Consider the following 19,759-nt stretch of genomic DNA (forward strand, 5'->3'; position numbering starts at 1 on the left):
ACAGACACACAGACAGACAGACAGACAGACAGACAGACAGACAGACAGACAGACAGACAGACAGACAGACAGACAGACAGACAGACAGACAGACAGACAGACAGACAGACAGACAGACAGACAGACAGACAGACAGACAGACAGACAGACAGACAGACAGACAGACAGACAGACAGACAGACAGACAGACAGACAGACACACAGACACACAGACAGACAGACAGACACACAGACAGACAGACAGACAGACACACAGACACACAGACAGACACACAGACAGACAGACAGACAGACAGACAGACAGACAGACAGACAGACAGACAGACAGACAGACAGACAGACAGACAGACAGACACACAGACACACAGACAGACACACAGACAGACAGACAGACAGACAGACAGACAGACACACAGACACACAGACACACAGACACACAGACAGACACACAGACAGACACACAGACAGACAGACAGACAGACAGACAGACAGACAGACAGACAGACAGACAGACAGACAGACAGACAGACAGACAGACAGACAGACAGACAGACAGACAGACAGACAGACAGACAGACAGACAGACAGACAGACAGACAGACAGACAGACAGATATGACGGTTGCCTTCACATAAGTAAGTGTTACAAAGAACTGTGACTAAGGGCCCAGATCTTTTTAAATGGCCATTCCTCCTGGATACATTATCACTGAATTAAATGGCTGCTATTTTCTCTCCAATGAATTTCTAAGGGGGGGAATTTTCAAAACTGGCCTGTAATTATGAACCACATCAGAATTACTGTGATATTTTCAGCAGGTGTTTAATTAGCACTCCTTTAAAGACGGAGGACGGAGCAGAAAGGGACCGTAATGACAGTGAGCGGGTCCTAATGTCCCGTAGGAGGAACGTCAGAGGAACAGTGGACTGAATAGGTTGAAGCTTGAATAGGCAGGGTGTTATTTTTGAGTAATGAGTGCTAATTCTCTCACAGTATCCAGGGAGACTGTGTGAGAAGAAGAGAGTATGTTGATTGAGTGGAGGCGCTAGATTTGAACAAATGAAGTCAAGGTCAAGGTAAAAAGATTAAAATAAACTGAGCTGAGCACAAGGAACATTATCAAAGTTATTCTCTACCACTGACAAAAATGAACTTCCAATGGCCTCAGTATCATTTTGAAACGTATGTCTTAATAGAAAAAGGACCATGCACGAAAACCATATTATTAATAGTTATAAAGCCAGATTTTTGCTCATAACTCATTTCCATCTGCTGTTCCAGTGGAGGTAGACACATAGTAATCGACAAACCCTTAATACATTACATATTCTCTATCACACACTTATACAAAAAGACCCTAAAAACAGATCTATAACAAACATTTATCGGTAGAACTTACAATTCACTCAAGAACACCTCAAATTAAGCTCAAGTTAAGGCAGATTTTAAGGTTGTGCCCATTTTCTGTTTTTCCATTTGCATCAAACGGCCATTTGACACTCGTTAGGCCATTATTCCACATGTATCATCTGAAACCTGAATGTTGTTTTGTTTAGATGACGGCTGTTTGTGATATGAGATGTAATGGAGTGCAAATGATGCCATTAGAGCACTCGAGTGTGAGGAAAACAAAACAAGAGCTTCAGGAAGGAGACCTGACGAACTGTCCAAACATCAGCGCTGTCGGTATCAATCATATTAGTTTGTTGACAAGACAGCTCACATTTGAACAGGACAATACAATCATCAGATGAGACTGGAGTTATGAATATTACATTAGAAAACAGTGATTTGAGGGATGTGGCTTTTCAACAGGTGTGTTGTGTTTATACAGCGTTCCTAGACCTCTAGTCCATGACCACAAAGCGCATTTTTTCAATTGGTGCTATTAATTTAAATGATTTTCGACAACTATGTAATCTGTCATGCCAACATATACAGTTTTCTTAAACATAAAAAGGTGTTGAAGTTGATCTCACAGTGGTAATAACTTCTTTTATTTCAGGCAGTAAAAACATTTGTTTATTTATCTTGACAGAAGTTAAGGGTAAAATGTTGAAGGTAAAAAAGGAAATGCTTTTATTTTGAAGTGCAAGTATGTGTCCTTCCTGTTATGATATGTAAATGAATAAGAGTATGTTCTTGTTGAAAACTGTTACATCAAAAGTAAACACTTTCAGTTTGGACAAGATGGGCTTGGTTCTTCATTCGAAGCTTCTAGTACACATGTGGTGATGAATGACTTCCTTAATGAAACAAGCTAACCTCGTTCATGTTCTTTAGAATTTTACTTCGGTTTCAACCAAGTAAAAGTAAAAGTTGTCTTTTTGGCAGAGGAAATAGAAAGTAGTTCAAAGCTCTGAAGGGAAATCAAATACCTGATTAGAGTGTAGTGTAGGAGGAAATCAATCTTGGACTCACAATGGATTTTAATGGCGACTTTCATTGAAAGAAAACAAGAATCCTTATTACATTTAACACTTCTACTTTAGCCTTGTTAGCAAGAGGAGTTTCAAAGAACAGACACAAATCAAACCTGTAAAGCCAGATCTCAGGATAAAAACATGTTTTTCTGGAGCAAGGTGAGCATATGAATGGGCAGAGCGTTTTCAATGTAATAACTTGTGGACCTTGAATCTGTTCTTCCTTGGGATCCATTGTAACTTCTGTGAAAACTAGTTGAACAAAAAGCTGCTGTCCTTTGAGAAAGAGCTTTTCAAAACCTTATTCCAAGCTGTAAGAAACTCAAAACACCGACATCTTGGTTAGGTAATATATTAAGAAAGTTAGCGGTGTTATTAAATGCTTGGATGTTGTTATTGAAACTGTTTGCTTTCATAATGCAGTCATGTTGCAGCTTGTGCTTTTGTCTTTTATGTGCTACACAAATCTCTTTTACTGTCTGCTTACTGCATTTATACATACGTATCTTTACAGCATACAGCATGTAGTAGTCTTAACATTATTTATGTATACATTCTGTGTCATGCTACAGGTGAATTAAGGGAAAGGGAACAGGACCATTGCATGAATTTGCGTTTCCCTGACCCAGATTGAACACAGGGTTGCGGTCGAACTGTCAAAAATGTAATCTCTGGAGCTCTGTGCAATCACCATTCAACATGTTTTAAGCAACCTTGCACAACCTTGAAATGTTGACTTTATTTAATAGTTTTACAGTTAGCATCACATTTCTGCGTTTTGGCTTCATACTGTACATTGTTGAATAAGCTCCATAACTCAAATGCATTTCTAGGTAACGATAGCTTTGTTTCCTCTAACGGCCGAATGTTGTTTCACGTTAAAAGGTGCGATGTATTGTGTCCTTTTCTCTAAGGCATCATCTGCTTAAGGAGATAATAGAGGAAGCATTGAACCTCCTTTCTTAACATCTATAAAATCCAAGCAGTTCTTATCATAGCTGAAACTTTGGTCCAACCACTACCCAAATCAGAAATATATTCTCAACCCTAATTCAAAGTTACGATCCGTCAAACTTCTGAGTCTCAAACTCTTTATCATCCTCTGAAGGGTAGAAGTACAAGAACACAGTGTTCATACTTGGCTTAGAGACAAGCTCACAACCCGTATTCATTTTACAAAGATGAAAACACAATCAATACAGTGAGCCGGGAATTGGAAGTCATTTTCATTAGAGCTGCTGAGAGTTGTGCAGTCATTACCAGCCGATAGCACCAGGGGCCCGGCTGCCGGCGGCCGTTTGTATTCCAGACGCCCTTCTCCTCTCCTGCAGTCCCCTCTCACCACTTTCCTCTATCTGTGTGCTCCGGATTCATTTGTCCCCTTCTCAAAACATCCAATCGTCCTATAGAAACTGCTTTTTTTCCCCAGGTCATGTCTCTCACTCCATTTTATTTACATATGTTTGGTTTATTTACATTTCATTTCATGTGGAGAGCACTTGTTATAGACACGGCACGCTCTTTCAGGCTCTCTACACAACCCAGTCTCACGGCATTTCGTGTTATAGTCACGAAATTAATCTATTGATTCGTGTTCACCAACACGATTTCGCCATTTTTTTCGTGTCACACAGAACGATTTTAAAAGCAATGTAAATAATAACAAATTAGAAGGAAAAAGACATTTAAAAAAATACAGATTTCAGTATTCTGACACAGAACGATTTTAGAAGCAATGTATTTCTATTGGTAGTATGTTTCGTGCCTGCACCAAATAATAACAAATTAGAAGGAAAAAAAGATGATAAAATACAGATGTCAGTATTCTGAGGCTCTGAGACATTTCTTTTCCTCACTGACTTCAAAACAACTCAGACATTATACAATTTAAAATAAAAGGGATAGGGTTAGGCTTAGGGTAAGATATTGAGTAAGAACATGTTTTTATGAACCACACAGCTTCTGGTCTTCCAAGACCCGACCGGACAAAAAGACGTGTTGCAGGCACGAAACATACTACCAATAGAAATACATTGCTTTTAAAATCGTTCTGTGTGACACGAAAAAAATGTGAAAATCGTGTTGGTGAACACGAATCAATAGATTCAATTAATTTCGTGACTAATAACACGAAATGCCGTGAGACTGGGTTGCTCTCCAACAGCCATTTAACGCACTTGTGCTTTGTTTGTTTTCAGCTATTGGGCTTCCATTTCATATTTTCTTTTTACTGGATATTTCCCATTTGTTCCCCTATCCTATTTTCTTTCTCCCTCCACACCAAATGTTTTTCTAATGGAGGGAAACAAGTAAAAAAAGCACAGCAAAATGCAACAAGAGAGACCGACAGCTCTCGCTCAGGGGAAATAACAGTCGCTGGCAGCAGCCATTGAAAGTTCTTTTCCCTCTTACCCTCCGTGGCTCTGAGCTCATTGTCATACAAATCTAATCTGTCACCCCACTATAAACCTCAGTCGAGGTATAAAGGGAACAAATACAGACATTTGGTAGGAGCCCACCTACACAGCAGCAGTTAGAGGTTTACGTGGCAAGGATGCTTGCTGCTCCAAACGTATTGTTGCTTTTAAGTGTACACTAAGGGAGGAATGTTATTATAATATGTATTGGTTTTGTAATGTCTTAACTCTCTTTGATAAGCCTTTTTTCAAGCAAATTGAGGTAAAGCTGTTTACCTTAAGGACAGATGAGTCTTTGGGGAACTGTTAACACGTGTTGTGAAAAGATATTTACTATATGATGGGAATATGGCTATAGGGCATTGCAAGGATTTGATGATGCAGTACTGATAGAGAGATAACTCTTGTTGGTAGAGCCAACATCCCCATGTCTGAGTAACACACCATGTCCAGAAGCAAATACACTTACTGGGCAATCATGACTTTGTTGAAAGGGTCAAATAAATGTGCAATTTTCTTATATAAAGTTAAATATTGATATTAGAAGTAAACAAAGAAGCAAAAGGTGATGTCTGTATGTGAGAGAGATGGAGCGTGGGTGAGGCCAGAGAGAGCTTTGAGAGGCCGAACAACAGATGGCAGAGTTCACCTGCAAGTGAGAACAATAAACAAAGAGTAGGAGGACGAGGACATTGTTTTTCATTCCCTCAAAATAACTTTAAAGCAAGATACAAAACAACAACTGGTGGTTATGATCAATAACATATACAGTATAAACTTATGAAAGGAAGATGTCAACCTCTGACAGATGAATTTCTTTACTAATTCTCGTCTGAAATCAAATCTCTATTTGTCCATGTAAAGGTTTAAGGCGATATATTGGGATGTAAAAAAGGAAGGTTGGTTGGTCGGTTGTTTGGTCGGTGGGTGGATTGGTTGGTTGGTTGGTTGGTTGGTTGGTTGGTGGGTGGATTGGTCGGTGGGTGGATTGGTTGGTTGGTTGGTTGGTGGGTGGGTGGATTGGTTGGTTGGTTGGGTTGGTTGGTTGGTTGGTTGGTTGGTTGGTTGGTTGGTTGGTTGGTTGGTTGGTTGTTCGGTCGGTGGGTGGATTGGTTGGTTGGTGGGTGGGTGGATTGGTTGGTTGGTTGGTTGGTTGGTTGGTTGGTTGGTTGGTTGGTTGGTTGGTTGGTTGGTGGTTGGTTGGTGGGTTGGTTGGTTGGTGGGTGGATTGGTCGGTGGGTGGATTGGTTGGTTGGTTGGTTGGTTGGTTGGTTGGTTGGTTGTTCGGTCGGTGGGTGGATTGGTCGGTTGGTTGGTTGGTGGGTGGGTGGATTGGTTGGTTGGTTGGTTGGTTGGTTGGTTGGTGGGTGGATTGGTCGGTGGGTGGATTGGTTGGTTGGTTGGTTGGTTGGTTGGTTGGTTGGTTGGTTGTTCGGTCGGTGGGTGGATTGGTTGGTTGGTGGGTGGGTGGGTGGTCGGTTGTTCGGTCGGTGGGTGGATTGGTCGGTGGGTGGATTGGTTGGTTGGTTGGTTGGTTGGTTGGTTGGTTGGTTGGTTGGTTGGTTGGTTGGTGGGTGGATTGGTCGGTGGGTGGATTGGTTGGTTGGTTGGTTGGTTGGTTGGTTGGTTGGTTGGTTGGTTGGTTGGTGGGTGGATTGGTCGGTGGGTGGATTGGTTGGTTGGTTGGTTGGTTGGTTGGTTGGTTGGTTGGTTGGTTGGTTGGTTGTTCGGTCGGTGGGTGGATTGGTTGGTTGGTTGGTTGGTTGGTTGCCTATGGATATTAATTCATAAGATTTCAGAACAAGTTCATAGGATGAAGTTCTTTGTCACCCTTTGATGTTTCCTCTGTTGCCAACCGGTGGCCATTTGCATTTCTGATTGTTAGAATAAGTTGAGTGTCAAAAACATTTGAATGCCTTATACATTTGGTCATTACATGAACTTTGTTGAAAAGTTAGACCATTCATTGGGAAAGTTGTCAATCTTAACGCAACTATTGGCCAAAATGCCACAACTTTTTTGTTTGTTGTTTGTATTTTTGTATTTGGGATTGTAAGAAACGGTATTTTGATCTCTCTGTTTGTACACACAAACTGAAAGATTGACAATAAAGTTGACTTAAATATTCATAGAACGTCTGGTTACAGGTGTGAACCAAATGACTGGGAAAAGTTACAAATATCTGAATGTTGCAAGGCTATCAAAATGTAGGTTAGCAGAAGTGATGTGCAAAGCACATGATGGACGTGTTTTGTTGTTGACAGGAATGAAAAGCAAGTGATGCTGATTGGTCTAGGAGGTGACAGGAACATTATCTTGGAGGATAAATCCTTTTGATTTTGATAAATGTAGTCTTTTCTTCATTTCCCCCCTTATGATACCATTTCTTTGAACCAAAAGATCCTGCATGATATAATGAGACAAAAGACGTCCATGTCTCCCAGAGGAAGAAAGCTCTCAGACGTGGTAATACCATCTGGAGTTCTGTGCCCTGCAGAGGTCAGATTTGACATGTTTAGCCCCCATTAATGCTAGGCGTCTAACAATAGCAAAAGTGATCCAAATGTTTTTAACTTTCTCAATGTTCCTTCTTTTGGGTGTAATGAACTGTGCAGCCCTCAGGCCAGTTATTTCAACTTTTAATTTGGTTTCTTAATGGATCACATAACCTTTCACTCCCAGTTTGAATGTTTGTCTTGGGAACTAACGGCTTGCTCTGGTTTTCGTTTCCAGGCCTCAGCGGGTGAACTGGGTGAAGGTGGATGACGACGTGCCGTCCCACGCAGTCATCTCCGGAGGCGATCTTTACATCGAAAACCTAAACAAGACCTACAACGGCACCTACCGCTGCGTGGCCTCCAACGCGGTGGGGGAGTCCTTCGACGACTACATCCTCTACGTATATGGTAAGCACGTCTAACCCTAACCCTCATCACTCTCCCTTTCTATTTCTGCTTTTTGGTCCATTACTATGCAAAATCCACTTCTTCATGTCTCTTCTTCATCAACATGTGTCCCCTCTTCTTCATGTCTCTTCTACATCAACATGTGTCCCCTCTTCTTCATGTCTCTTCTTCATCAACATGTGTCCCCTCTTCTTCATGTCTCTTCTACATCAACATGTGTCCCCTCTTCTTCATGTCTCTTCTTCATCAACATGTGTCCCCTCTTCTTCATGTCTCTTCTTCATCAACATGTGTCCCCTCTTCTTCATGTCTCTTCTTCATCAACATGTGTCCCCTCTTCTTCATGTCTCTTCTTCATCAACATGTGTCCCCTCTTCTTCATGTCTCTTCTACATCAACATGTGTCCCCTCTTCTTCATGTCTCTTCTTCATCAACATGTGTCCCCTCTTCTTCATGTCTCTTCTTCATCAACATGTGTCCCCTCTTCTTCATGTCTCTTCTTCATCAACATGTGTCCCCTCTTCTTCATGTCTCTTCTTCATCAACATGTGTCCCCTCTTCTTCATGTCTCTTCTTCATCACCATGTGTCCCCTCTTCTTCATGTCTCTTCTACATCAACATGTGTCCCCTCTTCTTCATGTCTCTTCTACATCAACATGTGTCCCCTCTTCTTCATGTCTCTTCTTCATCACCATGTGTCCCCTCTTCTTCATGTCTCTTCTACATCAACATGTGTCCCCTCTGTGGAAAGAGACTCTGAAAGTTTCAGGAACAAAGATTCTCTCTCTTTTTGATCCATTTCTATAAAAACCTGTCTGAAAATGAGCTGATGAGATTTCGGCCACTTGATGATGTCATAACGATTTTTTGTCTTGTGTAACCATTAGCCAATCAGCAACCAAGGTAACCCCCCCCCCCCCACTTATCACCTGAATCTCCTCCTAGAGCACCATTGAGTTCTTTGTAACCAAATGTCTCTCAGAGGGGCGTGGGGAGGGGCTCCTTATTTTCATCTGAAGTAACAGACAGAGAATCAGCACTTTGGAAACAGGGCTGAAACAGAGGGGATTATGGGTAATGCTGCAATGATCTGTTTGGTGTTTCAGCCAATCAGAGACAGGCTCTGGATCTATCTGAGACCTGTGATATATTGATGAGAAACAGTATAACAGGGGACCTTTAACATTAACACCAGCATCATTCATACTGTGTGTTGCCTGATGGGCGGCTGTGGCTTGGTTGTCCACCAATCGCAAGGTTGGATGTTATATTCCTTAGATCCTTTAGTCAACATGTCGATGTGTCCTTGGGCAAGATATTTAACCCCAAATGGCTTGACCAGAGTGTGTGAAGTCTCTCTGAGCACCTCTGCCTCTGTATGAATGGGTGTGAATGCTGACTTTTAAATGTAATTGAGTGGTCGCTAAGACTGGAAAAGTGCATTTACTATGAAGATATTTCTAAGATGTATGATTCATTAGCACTGGTGCTCCTTGCTTGCAGCTGGAGAATACTAAAGGCTAAGCATATTGCAATATACTGACTTTCTAATAGGTGCTGTGTTTCACTACAGGTGCTTGTAATCCTTCCCTATTTCCAACTGCACTCTTAATATGGCTTATACTAAAAGTGTGTTGCTTTGATGCAACCCTAACCCTAACCCTAACCACTGCACATGGATTCAGAAAAGCGCTGTCCCGAGGCCGCATTAAGACGCAACCAGTAGGAAAGAACGTGCAGCAGACTGTTTCTGCCTCTGATAAGCGTGCAAACTCGCGATTACTCCATGTGGATTACATTTGATCTCCTCACCAGAGCCTGTAGCAACACGCCCACGCCACAGCAGCTCCTTGAGAGGTTCTTTTATCACAGAGCTGTTTTCACTTGCAAAGAGGAGGTCATGTCCTCGGTGTTGTTTGTGTCTCCGTGTATTGTTAGGTTCATGACCCGAGGAGGAGTTAACATTCTGCATTTGCTTACGCTTTGTTCGTCGGGGATTTTGAAGACTGGCTGTGACTTTTGGGGGAAAGTGATTTGATTTGAATGTTGGTAAAGGGACTTCCAGTATATCACAGCAGTGAGGAGAGAGCATGGAGACAGGTAGGAAGATCAACAGGAAATATGTTTAAAGTCAGTTTGATAAAATGTACTTATTTCAGATAGTTTGAAAATACCACTTGTTGTTTGTGTTGACGAGTCTACAAACCCAGTGGGGGACTAACATTTCAAAAATCCCTGCTAGCAACCCTATTTGTTTTGTCGTTGGAACCAAAATGTGAAATAAGTTGCCAATAAGAGTGAAAATATATTTTCCAGGATCTCAACCCTAAATCCACAATTGTCTTGTTCCTCAAAGTTATCCTGATCCCATAACTCCAGTGAGTCTTCAGATGTATTTCTTTTTAGATATAGACATGAATGTGTAGAGCATGGTGCTTGATGGCACGAGAGAAATGTTTTTATTCAATTTAGGTCGAACGTTAAAACCTTATTTGTACACATTCACCATGTGCATGATATATAATATTAGAAGTAATACAAGTAGGTCAAATAGGCATGATAATCAAATAAATACATCCAAAAACTCACAACAGATATCCCACTCAGTTAAAGTAAGAAAGGCATAAGACAAAATTCATAAATACAACAAAATAAATTAAGAAATAAGTCATAAATAAACATTATATTAAGACAAATTATAAAGGTGACAATACCAATTAAAGGGGGTTTTGCTCGATTTATGGATACAATTTTTTTTATAACATGCTGATGTCAAGTCAATCTTGTTTAGCTTGAATTAAAAACCACACATTTTCCACAAAGTATCAACTGTACATCATAACTACCCTCTTTAGGCCCTCAATGTCGAGAGGAAAAACCATTAGCATCCAGTTTAGTTCATGCTAAACATAGCTGTGGATCAATACGTGTTGTGTATGATCAGCCTCCCACTAACCCGAGGTAATCCTTCAATGCGTCCAGATTTACTCATATTTTCCACTTCCTGTTGTTGATTCCCCGTCTTTATCTATATGTTCTCCCATCCTCACAAGCATTATCCTAGCTTGCTTTTATCCTGTTGATACCACTGACATCTCCGCCCTGAGCAGGGCATTAAACTCTAATGTGCTCATTTCCCCCGGCCTGAAATGACTTCACTATCACGTCTGGTTCACCCTGAGACCGCAGAGAAATTATTTGGCTGCTATTGTCAGAGGGAATTAGCAGAGAGAAAAGAGAGTCTGAAAGCCTGACGGACACCAGCTGAATGGATGTTATTTACAGCAGAGAGATGCGCTGTGCTAATGATGAGTGCAATAAAACAACAGCGTTACCGTTAGGAACCGTTAGAAAGCAGAGCTCAGTGCCACCTGCTCGATTACAGCTGCTGCTCCATAACAGTGATGGAGGGAGAGTTAACATGGTTCACACAAATCTGCATTAAGAAGGGAGTATACCACGAAGACAGTTTAGAACATATATTTAAAAACCAAAAGCGTTTTTTAAACTTTTTATTAAAATATTCTGTATTTTTTTAAGAATATGAAAATAGTTTTAAAAAAAAATTAATTTTAAAGGTCACCTATCATGCTATTTATAGGCAATAGCATAGGTCTCAGATATATACAAATATATAAAAAACATGTCTATGAAGTGTTTTGCTCAAAACACCAAACAGATCACCCATTCTAGCCATGCCTCATATCCCTCTATTTCACTTCCTGTTTCAAAAGTGCTGATTTGGGGTATAAAGCTTTAAAAAAGGAGGGGTCTGAGCTCATGCGGGACCCGGCAGCTACTGTCTAAACTAAATGCTGCCGTGATGAAAACGCCATATCATGGATTATCAAGGATTCTCTCTGAAACAGTATGGAGCTCAAAGGCTTTCTCTCTTGCCGGTTATACCACAAGGTGAGTTCCTTTTTATTTCCTGCTTCTTCACACACATGCTCTCCAGTACAGGTTAGCTCTGAGTGTTAGCGATGCTAATATAAACACCGACCATATTACGTCCAAAACAGTCGGGCATTGTTTCTGATAGCAACGTTTCTGATTGGGCCGTGGGTCCACATTTCCGATATTACGTCATATCGGACGCAAATCTGGATCAGCTCCGTTGTAGCCCCGTTTTTAGAGATTTGGGTACGGAGGAAAAGAGAGGGTTTTATTTTCTGACGCTGCGTGAGTTCCCTGACACACCGGGGACACATATTTATGTATAAAGTGAAAGTGCATTTTGCATGATAGGTCCCCTTTAAGTTACCTTTCAAATATAAATAAGGAGGAAAATAGTAGAAAAATATGAAAAAAATATTTTCTTTCAAAAGTTTGGGCATTTCTTTAAATTGTTGATTTAAAATTAAGATGATTCAGATATTTATTGCTGATTCTTTTTTTAATAATTAGGACATAATTCCTAGGAGGTAAACAACTTCATAAACATTGTTCTGAAGTGTTTCAATGTTTTGAAAGTGAAGGATTTAGTATGAGTATGAAAATTGAAAGTGAGATTTAAGCTAGGGGAATGATAAGCTGTGTGTGTGTGTGTGTGTGTGTGTGTGTGTGTGTGTGTGTGTGTGTGTGTGTGTGTGTGTGGTGTGTGTGTGTGTGGTGTGTGTGTGTGTGTGTGTGTGTGTGTGTGTGTGGGTGTGTGTGTGTGTGTGTGTGTGTGTGTGTGTGTGTGTGTGTGTGTGTGTGGTGTGTGTGTGTGTGTGTGTGTGTGTGTGTATGCAAATGAACCCCAATGTTGCTCTCGTTTGTGCGAGCCATTATCCATAACTTTGCATGTGCAAGTGTGAATTTTGAAGGTAATTGTAGCGGCTTTTTGTGAGCCTTTCTCCTCTGGCCTAAACAACAAAATCCCACGGCGAGGGCTGCAAGTCGCCCCTCTCTCTCCCTCCCACACACCCCCCCACAGGGAGAGAAACACAAAGATAAACACGGTAATGCAACACATGGGTAACTAAAAGCCTTGCACCAAAAACACACACACACACACACACACACACACACACACACACACACACACACACACACACACACACACACACACACACACACACACACACACACCATGCCATTAAAAGCACAGAAGGCCTCCGTCCTTTTACAGAAAGTCTTTTGATGACTTTGATGTGTCCATGACTCCCACACCACTAATGCTGACTGTAATTCAGCAGCAAATCAGACCGACCTCCGCCTCGCTAATGGGAAGAAGGGATGTTGTGGCTGAGCTGTCAGGAGCTCATACGCACATTATTTACCACACACACACACACACACACACACACACACACACACACACACACACACACACACACACACACACACACACACACTCATGCCGCCTCCTGCTTCCCCATGCCCACCTCTGAATATTTACCCAAACAGAAGCAGGGAGGATATGTAGACCAGAGGAAGAAGACATATTACTTAAGTAAAAGAAGTCATACTAAAATAAATGATAAAAAAACTATCTTTTAAATAAAAGTGATGCATTCAAACTTTAGTAAAAGTACTAAACCCAATCACCTGAAACTGCACGTGGCTTTGCTAAGTGCTAAATACCAGAAGAATGTGTTCATCACAGCTGGTAAAGGTGGAGCTAATTTCAATTACTTGAATACTCCTGCCAATTATATTCACCTATAATGATATGCTAATGATGATTTTATTTTTGGAAGCTGTCAGATAAATAAATGTAATGGTGTAAGGCTAAAAAGTAAAAAAATAGGCTTCCATAATGTTGTTAAGTACAAGCATAAAGTAGCATAAAATACAAATATTTTAAAGTACAAGTACCTTAACCCTCCTATTGTCTTTGTTCCCCCCCCCCCCTTACTTTGGTGTTTGACCGGTCCTGTTTTAACTGCTATTACATTAACACAAAAACCATTAATCATCACCACATTTCATTGAACACTCTTTCAAACTGTAACTATTGTATCAGACTCCTGGTATACATGAAACACTGCAGTACATATACAAAGAACAGACACTGAACAGGTATTGCGTGTGCCAGGTGTGATCCATGTGGGGGGTGGGCACATAAGAGCGGGAAATGTGTCAAATAGGTGTGTGTGTGTGTGTGTGTGTGTGTGTGTGTGTGTGTGTGTGTGTGTGTGTGTGTGTGTGTGTGTGTGTGTGTGTGTGTGTGTGTGTGTGTGTGTGTGTGTGTGTGTGTGTGTGTGTGTGTGTGTGTGTGTGTGTGTGTGTGTGTGATCTGATCCGGATGGTTACTAATTCCTTTTCTTTATGGCGGTCATTTTTGACTAAAGTTGACTAAATCATCCAAAACTCAATGAACGTGGTGATCATCAATTGTATATGTTCAAATATCTTCTGTGAAGGATATCATAAAGCCTGAATGCAATCGAATGTAAAACAAAAAAGTTATGATGGATGAAAGTAGTAAATGGGTCAGATTTGACCCGAAGACAACACGAGGGTTAAGGTTGTACTTTAAGTGCAATGTACTTCATTACATTCCATCACTGCCTCTAAAAAGTACAATATTGGCTTCCAAGTTAAAATACCCCCAAGTTGGTAGTACAAAATGTTACTTAAGTACAGAAGTATTATTAGCAAAACAACATTAAAGTATAAGTACTCATAAGTGTTGTATTATTCCAAAATATAATAATATTGTGTCCACGGCTGACATGATATATTAACCTTTCTGCGGATTGATATGACTGCACACAGTCCCTTGATCCTCCTTAGCAACGGTCTGTTCTCCTTAGCAACGGTCTGTTCTTGAAAAATAACAGAACTCCAGAATGTCCAAATCGACCAATCAGAATCGCGTATGCAACTCAGCAGTGTTAGAAGAATGTAGAAGTGATGGCGAGTCTGTCTGACACTCTTACAGTTCCCTCACTGCCTCTCACTTCGCGGGGTGAGAAAACACAAACATGTTGAAGTGTTTCCAAGTGCAGAGGGTCTTTTTAAAGTTGTTTACAGGCCGCCTCTTGCTCCTGTTATTGCTCAGCAGCATTCCCAGTGAACCTGTAGCTCTCAGTACTTACTCTACACTTCTTCTTCTTCTTCTCTATTAAGTCAAGCGCTACTTTCTCCACAAGTTAGCTTCTTAAGTGGCATCCAGCATTTTCTTCCAGGAGGTGCAAAGTGTCCCAAAAACATCTCCCTCGAAGCTGCGAGGCCTCTTAGTTTGCTGAAGTTGCTCTTGAGTGGAAGAGAAATTGCTGGTGTAAAATGTTTGGAGGAGGAAAAGTCATTCATCACTCTCAAAACAAATTTGCAAGTTTTGAGTTCGGTCTCCGTCTGGTGAATTTTAAACACTTTGGGTTTCTTCAATTTCTGTCACTGCAGAGGGATTTTAGCATTTCTGTACGATCAGTCATATTCTGAGCGTCAGAGCTTTATGTCGGAGGGGCTTGTCCTCTCAAATTGATTGGATTTGATTGCACCCAAACTACCACTCAATGTTGACCGCAATGCACACTGTATTTATGTCCAAAATGGATATTTACTGTGGAAAAATGCTAGTTTTTTGGTTGTTAAATGTTGTTTTAGCTTGTTAACATTAACACATACATATTTATTTGACAAGCTAAAGGCCGTTTCTGTGTCTTAACACGTTAACTTTATCAGTAAAGCAATAATCCTGACTGGAAAATAAAGAATATCTAATGTAAAATAAAGTATTTTCAGCACATGAGTTAAACACCGGTTCCATGAATCAGAAGCGAGGCACCTACTCCCCAGGTATATTAATATTTGGTGCAATTACCTGCAGGGTTTTGTAGTATTTCTCCTTAAACTCAGCAGATCTGGAGGCAGTGAGTCGGCGCTTCATGCCGTCCTGCTCCGGTGATTCAGAAATGCTGATTCATAATCCTCATCAGAGAAACGCCTGGCGACTCAGCGGGAGCAAAACACTCTGAGAGTCAATACGCTCCATTTCTGTGAAGCACCAGGAGGAGAAAGTGAAGCATACATTTGGATATTTTTATCGTTTTACTGCTAACTTTTTAATGAGTTGTTGTCACTGATGATCCCAAACATCTGCTGGACCCTCGCAGTTCATGAAGAGATACAAACAATTAGACAGCACCACCCCGAGCTGGAGTTTAGAGGCTCTGAAGTGTGTGTGGAACCAGTGGAGCAGCGGCCATCTGTGTTTCAGCTGAATTTATAATAAGCTTGTTTTACATAAAGAGGCTTTTTGGGGGTTTCCCCTTTCCTTTAGTGTGTTCTTTGGGTTTTAGTGCATGTAAATGGTCTGCAAAGGCTAAATTCCCTGTGTTCCCTCTAATGGGAGTTTGTCTCGACTCTTTAAGTACGCTTGGTCTCTGTAGATGTGGAAGACCGCCCAAAAACTAAGGGTTGATCCAGGTGTTTTAGACGCTTTTATCCAAAGCGACTTACATACATTCAGTACCGTGGACAATCCCCACAGGAGCAAAGGGTGAAGTGTCTCAGGGACACAACGACATGCTGACTGCAGTGGGACTCGAACTTGGTACCCCCTGATTTGAAGTCCAGCACTCTTTCCACTGAGCCACAGCCGCCCTCAATTGGCCATTTTAGCTTTTTGCACCACTGTGGATTGGAATTCCCCCGCCTAAGTCCTATTGATGCTACTGCTTTGTTTACTTCCTGAACATAGTGACATCACTACGTAACACTCTCGCTTCTATATCTACGGTTAATCCAGGTATTTTTGTTAGGCCCTTTTGGCTTCTGCACCACAAAGGAGTTAACGGGTCCCGCCTCAGATGCTTTGTCCAGTCCTTGTTATATATCCATGGCTCACACATGTGGGCGTCCTAATTGTTGTAGTTGTTAATAATAAAATAATAATACATTGCATTTATATAGCGCTGGTGCTCAAAGTAAAAAGTTGGGTCAGAGTTCAGGGCCGTTTCTCAGTCCTTGTAACCCCTTATGAAACTTTTCAGATTCATCCTCCAGCCAATCCCCCAACGGATCACCCCCCCCCCCGCATCGCTCCGTACCGCCTTTTGTTTTGTCAAGGTTGTCTCTGAAACAATTGGATTGTTGTTAGATTAAAAACATTTCAGAGTTTGGATAGTGATCCAGATCACCTGAAGGCCTTCATTAGCATTTTAGAAAAGTGCTTCAGGCGGAGTTCTGAGCAGCTTCACGGACCTCTCTGCCTTGTTTTGAAATGACTTAAACTCCAGCACATGAAATAGATTTCTAAAATAACAATTATGAACAGATTTGTGCAGCAACTTGTGCCCTCAGGGAAGACTTCTTTCCAAACGAGAAACAACCTCCACACCCTGAGGGAAGACATCTTGCTCTACAAGCGTCAAGAAAACTTGTAGTGTGTATTTATCAGTGTGGGTTTGGGATGAATTGCATTTTTAGTTGTATCTCATTTTAGTTTAACTCATTACAGAATCTACTAAGTTGGTTTTAGTGGCATTCATCTTGTAGAACATCACTCTGACATGTCTCCATGCTTTAATGTCCAAAAAGCTCTTTATTTTTCTCATACTGCACCTCTTTTCACCCTCTGTCTGAAACCAGAGCCCAGTCTGCTCTGATTGGTTAGCTGGACGGCTCTGTTATCTGTCATTGGTCAACCGCTTAGTGATGTCCCGCCCCTTAGCCTATCAAAACCAATGTGTTGTAGAGCTGAGCCAATAGCAGCGCTTCCAAAGAGACATCATTATGGAACAACAACACATTGTACGTGATGGGCTTAGGGGCGGGACATCTCTAAGCTGTTGACCAATCACAACAGAGCAAGCAGTATGAGAAAAATAAAGAGCTTTTTGAACATTAAAGCATGAAGACATGTAGAGACACTACATCTTAGTATTTCTACTTTACTTCCACACTGCTCCTAACAGTTCACCTCTCCTGCCTCCTCTTCCCTCCTTTCCTTTCCTTCCTATAGCACCTATATGTCACTAACGTGTGTCCTTCCTACCTATGAAAAACTTATTTTTCCAGCACCTTTTATGAATGTGTTTTCAGTCCAGGCAATCAGAGCAGCATGGGGGGTGTTTAAGCATCAGCACTGCCCGCGGCTTCATATCAGTGCAGCTGCCACTTCAACAAGGGAAATGTCACTTTTGATAACTCCCTCTGGACGTTTCCAGGGTGGGGAGTCTCCCCCGGATAATGAAGTATAAAAGAGAAGCCGTGGGATATTGTCCCTGCTTTAGGGCTGGTTTTATGTGTGATTGGTCCCTCCTTCTGTTGTTGTGTTCATTTATGTATTGTGTTGTTATGTTTTAATTTTATCCATCCATATTTTATTTTTTTTCTCACCAAGTTTTCTCCTTGGCGATATTAATAATGCACACAATGAGCTATGAACAACAGCAGCTGGTGTTCATAAGATCTTAAATGATTACTTCTAACAACAATTAGCAAGATGCTTGGTTATTCATTATTATTATTATTATTATTATTATAATTATTATTATTATTATTATAATTATTATTATAATTATTATTATTATTATTATTTTATTATTATGTCATTATTATTATGTATTATAATTATTATTATTATTATAATTATTATTATTATTATTATTATTATTATTATAATTATTATTATTATTATTATTATTATTATTATTATTATTATTATTATTATTAATATTATTATTATTATTATTTTAATGTTATTTGATTTCATTAATTGTTTATATAACTTATGACAACAATATTAGCATTGTTGTCATTTATGATTTAATATTATTTAGATATAACTATTACAATTAATTTATATGACAATAATAACAAGGACAGGGAACACAAACAATAAATATAAAAATAAAGGACGTGAGTAACAGAATATAATAGAATTAGGTGAAACTGTTCATGCAATCTGTTGCGCGTGAGCCCACATTAATAAAACAGAGTGTCTATCCCCGAGACGTCTGTAAGAGCAGATGATGGGTCGCAGTGAGAACAATATGTAATGCACTGCCAGTCACCCAAATTCCATCAAAAGGTCTTCAGCCCGCCCCCTTGAAATCACACACCCACACACACCCCAAACACACACACACACACTGCTGCCTGGGGGGGGATCGTTACATCAGGCAGATAGCCGTCGCCATCACACTGAATTTACTTTTATCGTCATGGCTTTTTTTACTCATTTTGTTCCTTCCCCCCTGTGTCTTGTGGTGTTTGTGTTTGTGTGTGTGTGTGTGTGATGTGTTGGTGTTGTGTGTGTGTGTGTTTGTGTGTGTGTGTGTGTGTGTGTGTGTATGTGTATGTGTGTGTGTGTGTGTGTGTGTGTGTGTGTGTGTGTGTGTGTGTGTGTGTCCTCTCATCCAGATGCTCCCACCACTACCCCTAAACCCACCACCGCCTCCACCTCCACCACCACCATCTCCTCCACCATCTCCCTCCCCGAGGCCAACCAAGGTACAGTATCCCCCACACACACACACACACACACACTCTTTTATCTGTGTGTGAGTGTGCACCCTTACCCAACACACACCCTTCAATCATTCTTCATGTTCATGTGCAGCGCCACTCATCGTGGTTCATTTCTGTTATACACCCTTTTTTTATTTGTATTAATTGTTTCAAATGTTATTCTATATATAACTTGTATTCAAATCAAATCAAATCAAAATGTATTATCGCCCAAATCACAAGAAATGCCAAAACAAATACAAGAGAAAATGTAGTGACTGCATGAACGAGAAATGCCTTTTAGATGAAGCTCATCTCTCATGCACAAAGTAAATTATAAGGATCATCCTCTAGGTTGGTTTTAGGGAAGAGGAGGGGGCAGCGAGGAAGAACAATAACACTTGAAAATTAGGGCCCTCTTTTCAAACAAGCAAATGTTATCTTGCTCTTTCAGAAGCAGAACTATTGTGAGTGTAATTCTCCAAAGGAAGGGCAGATAGAAAACATCACTTTATGCCTGGAGTCAGAAATCATCCCGAGCTCCAGAAGCAATCAAAGCCTCTCTGACGGACCGCTCAATCGGAACAAATCTCCCGAGTCCGCAGAAATCACCGGCATTGTGCTTG

General features: G+C 40.8%; 1 protein-coding gene across 5 annotated transcripts in view; it reads left to right on the forward strand.

The window, feature by feature from the left end:
• Positions 1-19,759, forward strand: part of LOC117479889 (cell adhesion molecule 1-like) — a 480,032-nt gene that overhangs the window by 405,564 nt on the left and 54,709 nt on the right. For 3 of the 5 annotated variants that reach the window (XM_034126999.1, XM_034127001.1, XM_034127000.1), the window contains 2 exons: positions 7,574-7,746; positions 19,047-19,136. In XM_034126999.1, coding sequence (XP_033982890.1) covers positions 7,574-7,746; positions 19,047-19,136 — 263 coding nt within the window. The remainder of the gene's footprint in view (positions 1-7,573; positions 7,747-19,046; positions 19,137-19,759) is intronic. The other 2 variants (XM_034127002.1, XM_034127003.1) reach the window with 1 other exon arrangement.

Source organism: Trematomus bernacchii, unplaced genomic scaffold (assembly GCF_902827165.1).
Source record: "Trematomus bernacchii unplaced genomic scaffold, fTreBer1.1, whole genome shotgun sequence".
Classification (NCBI taxonomy): Eukaryota; Metazoa; Chordata; class Actinopteri; order Perciformes; family Nototheniidae; genus Trematomus; species Trematomus bernacchii.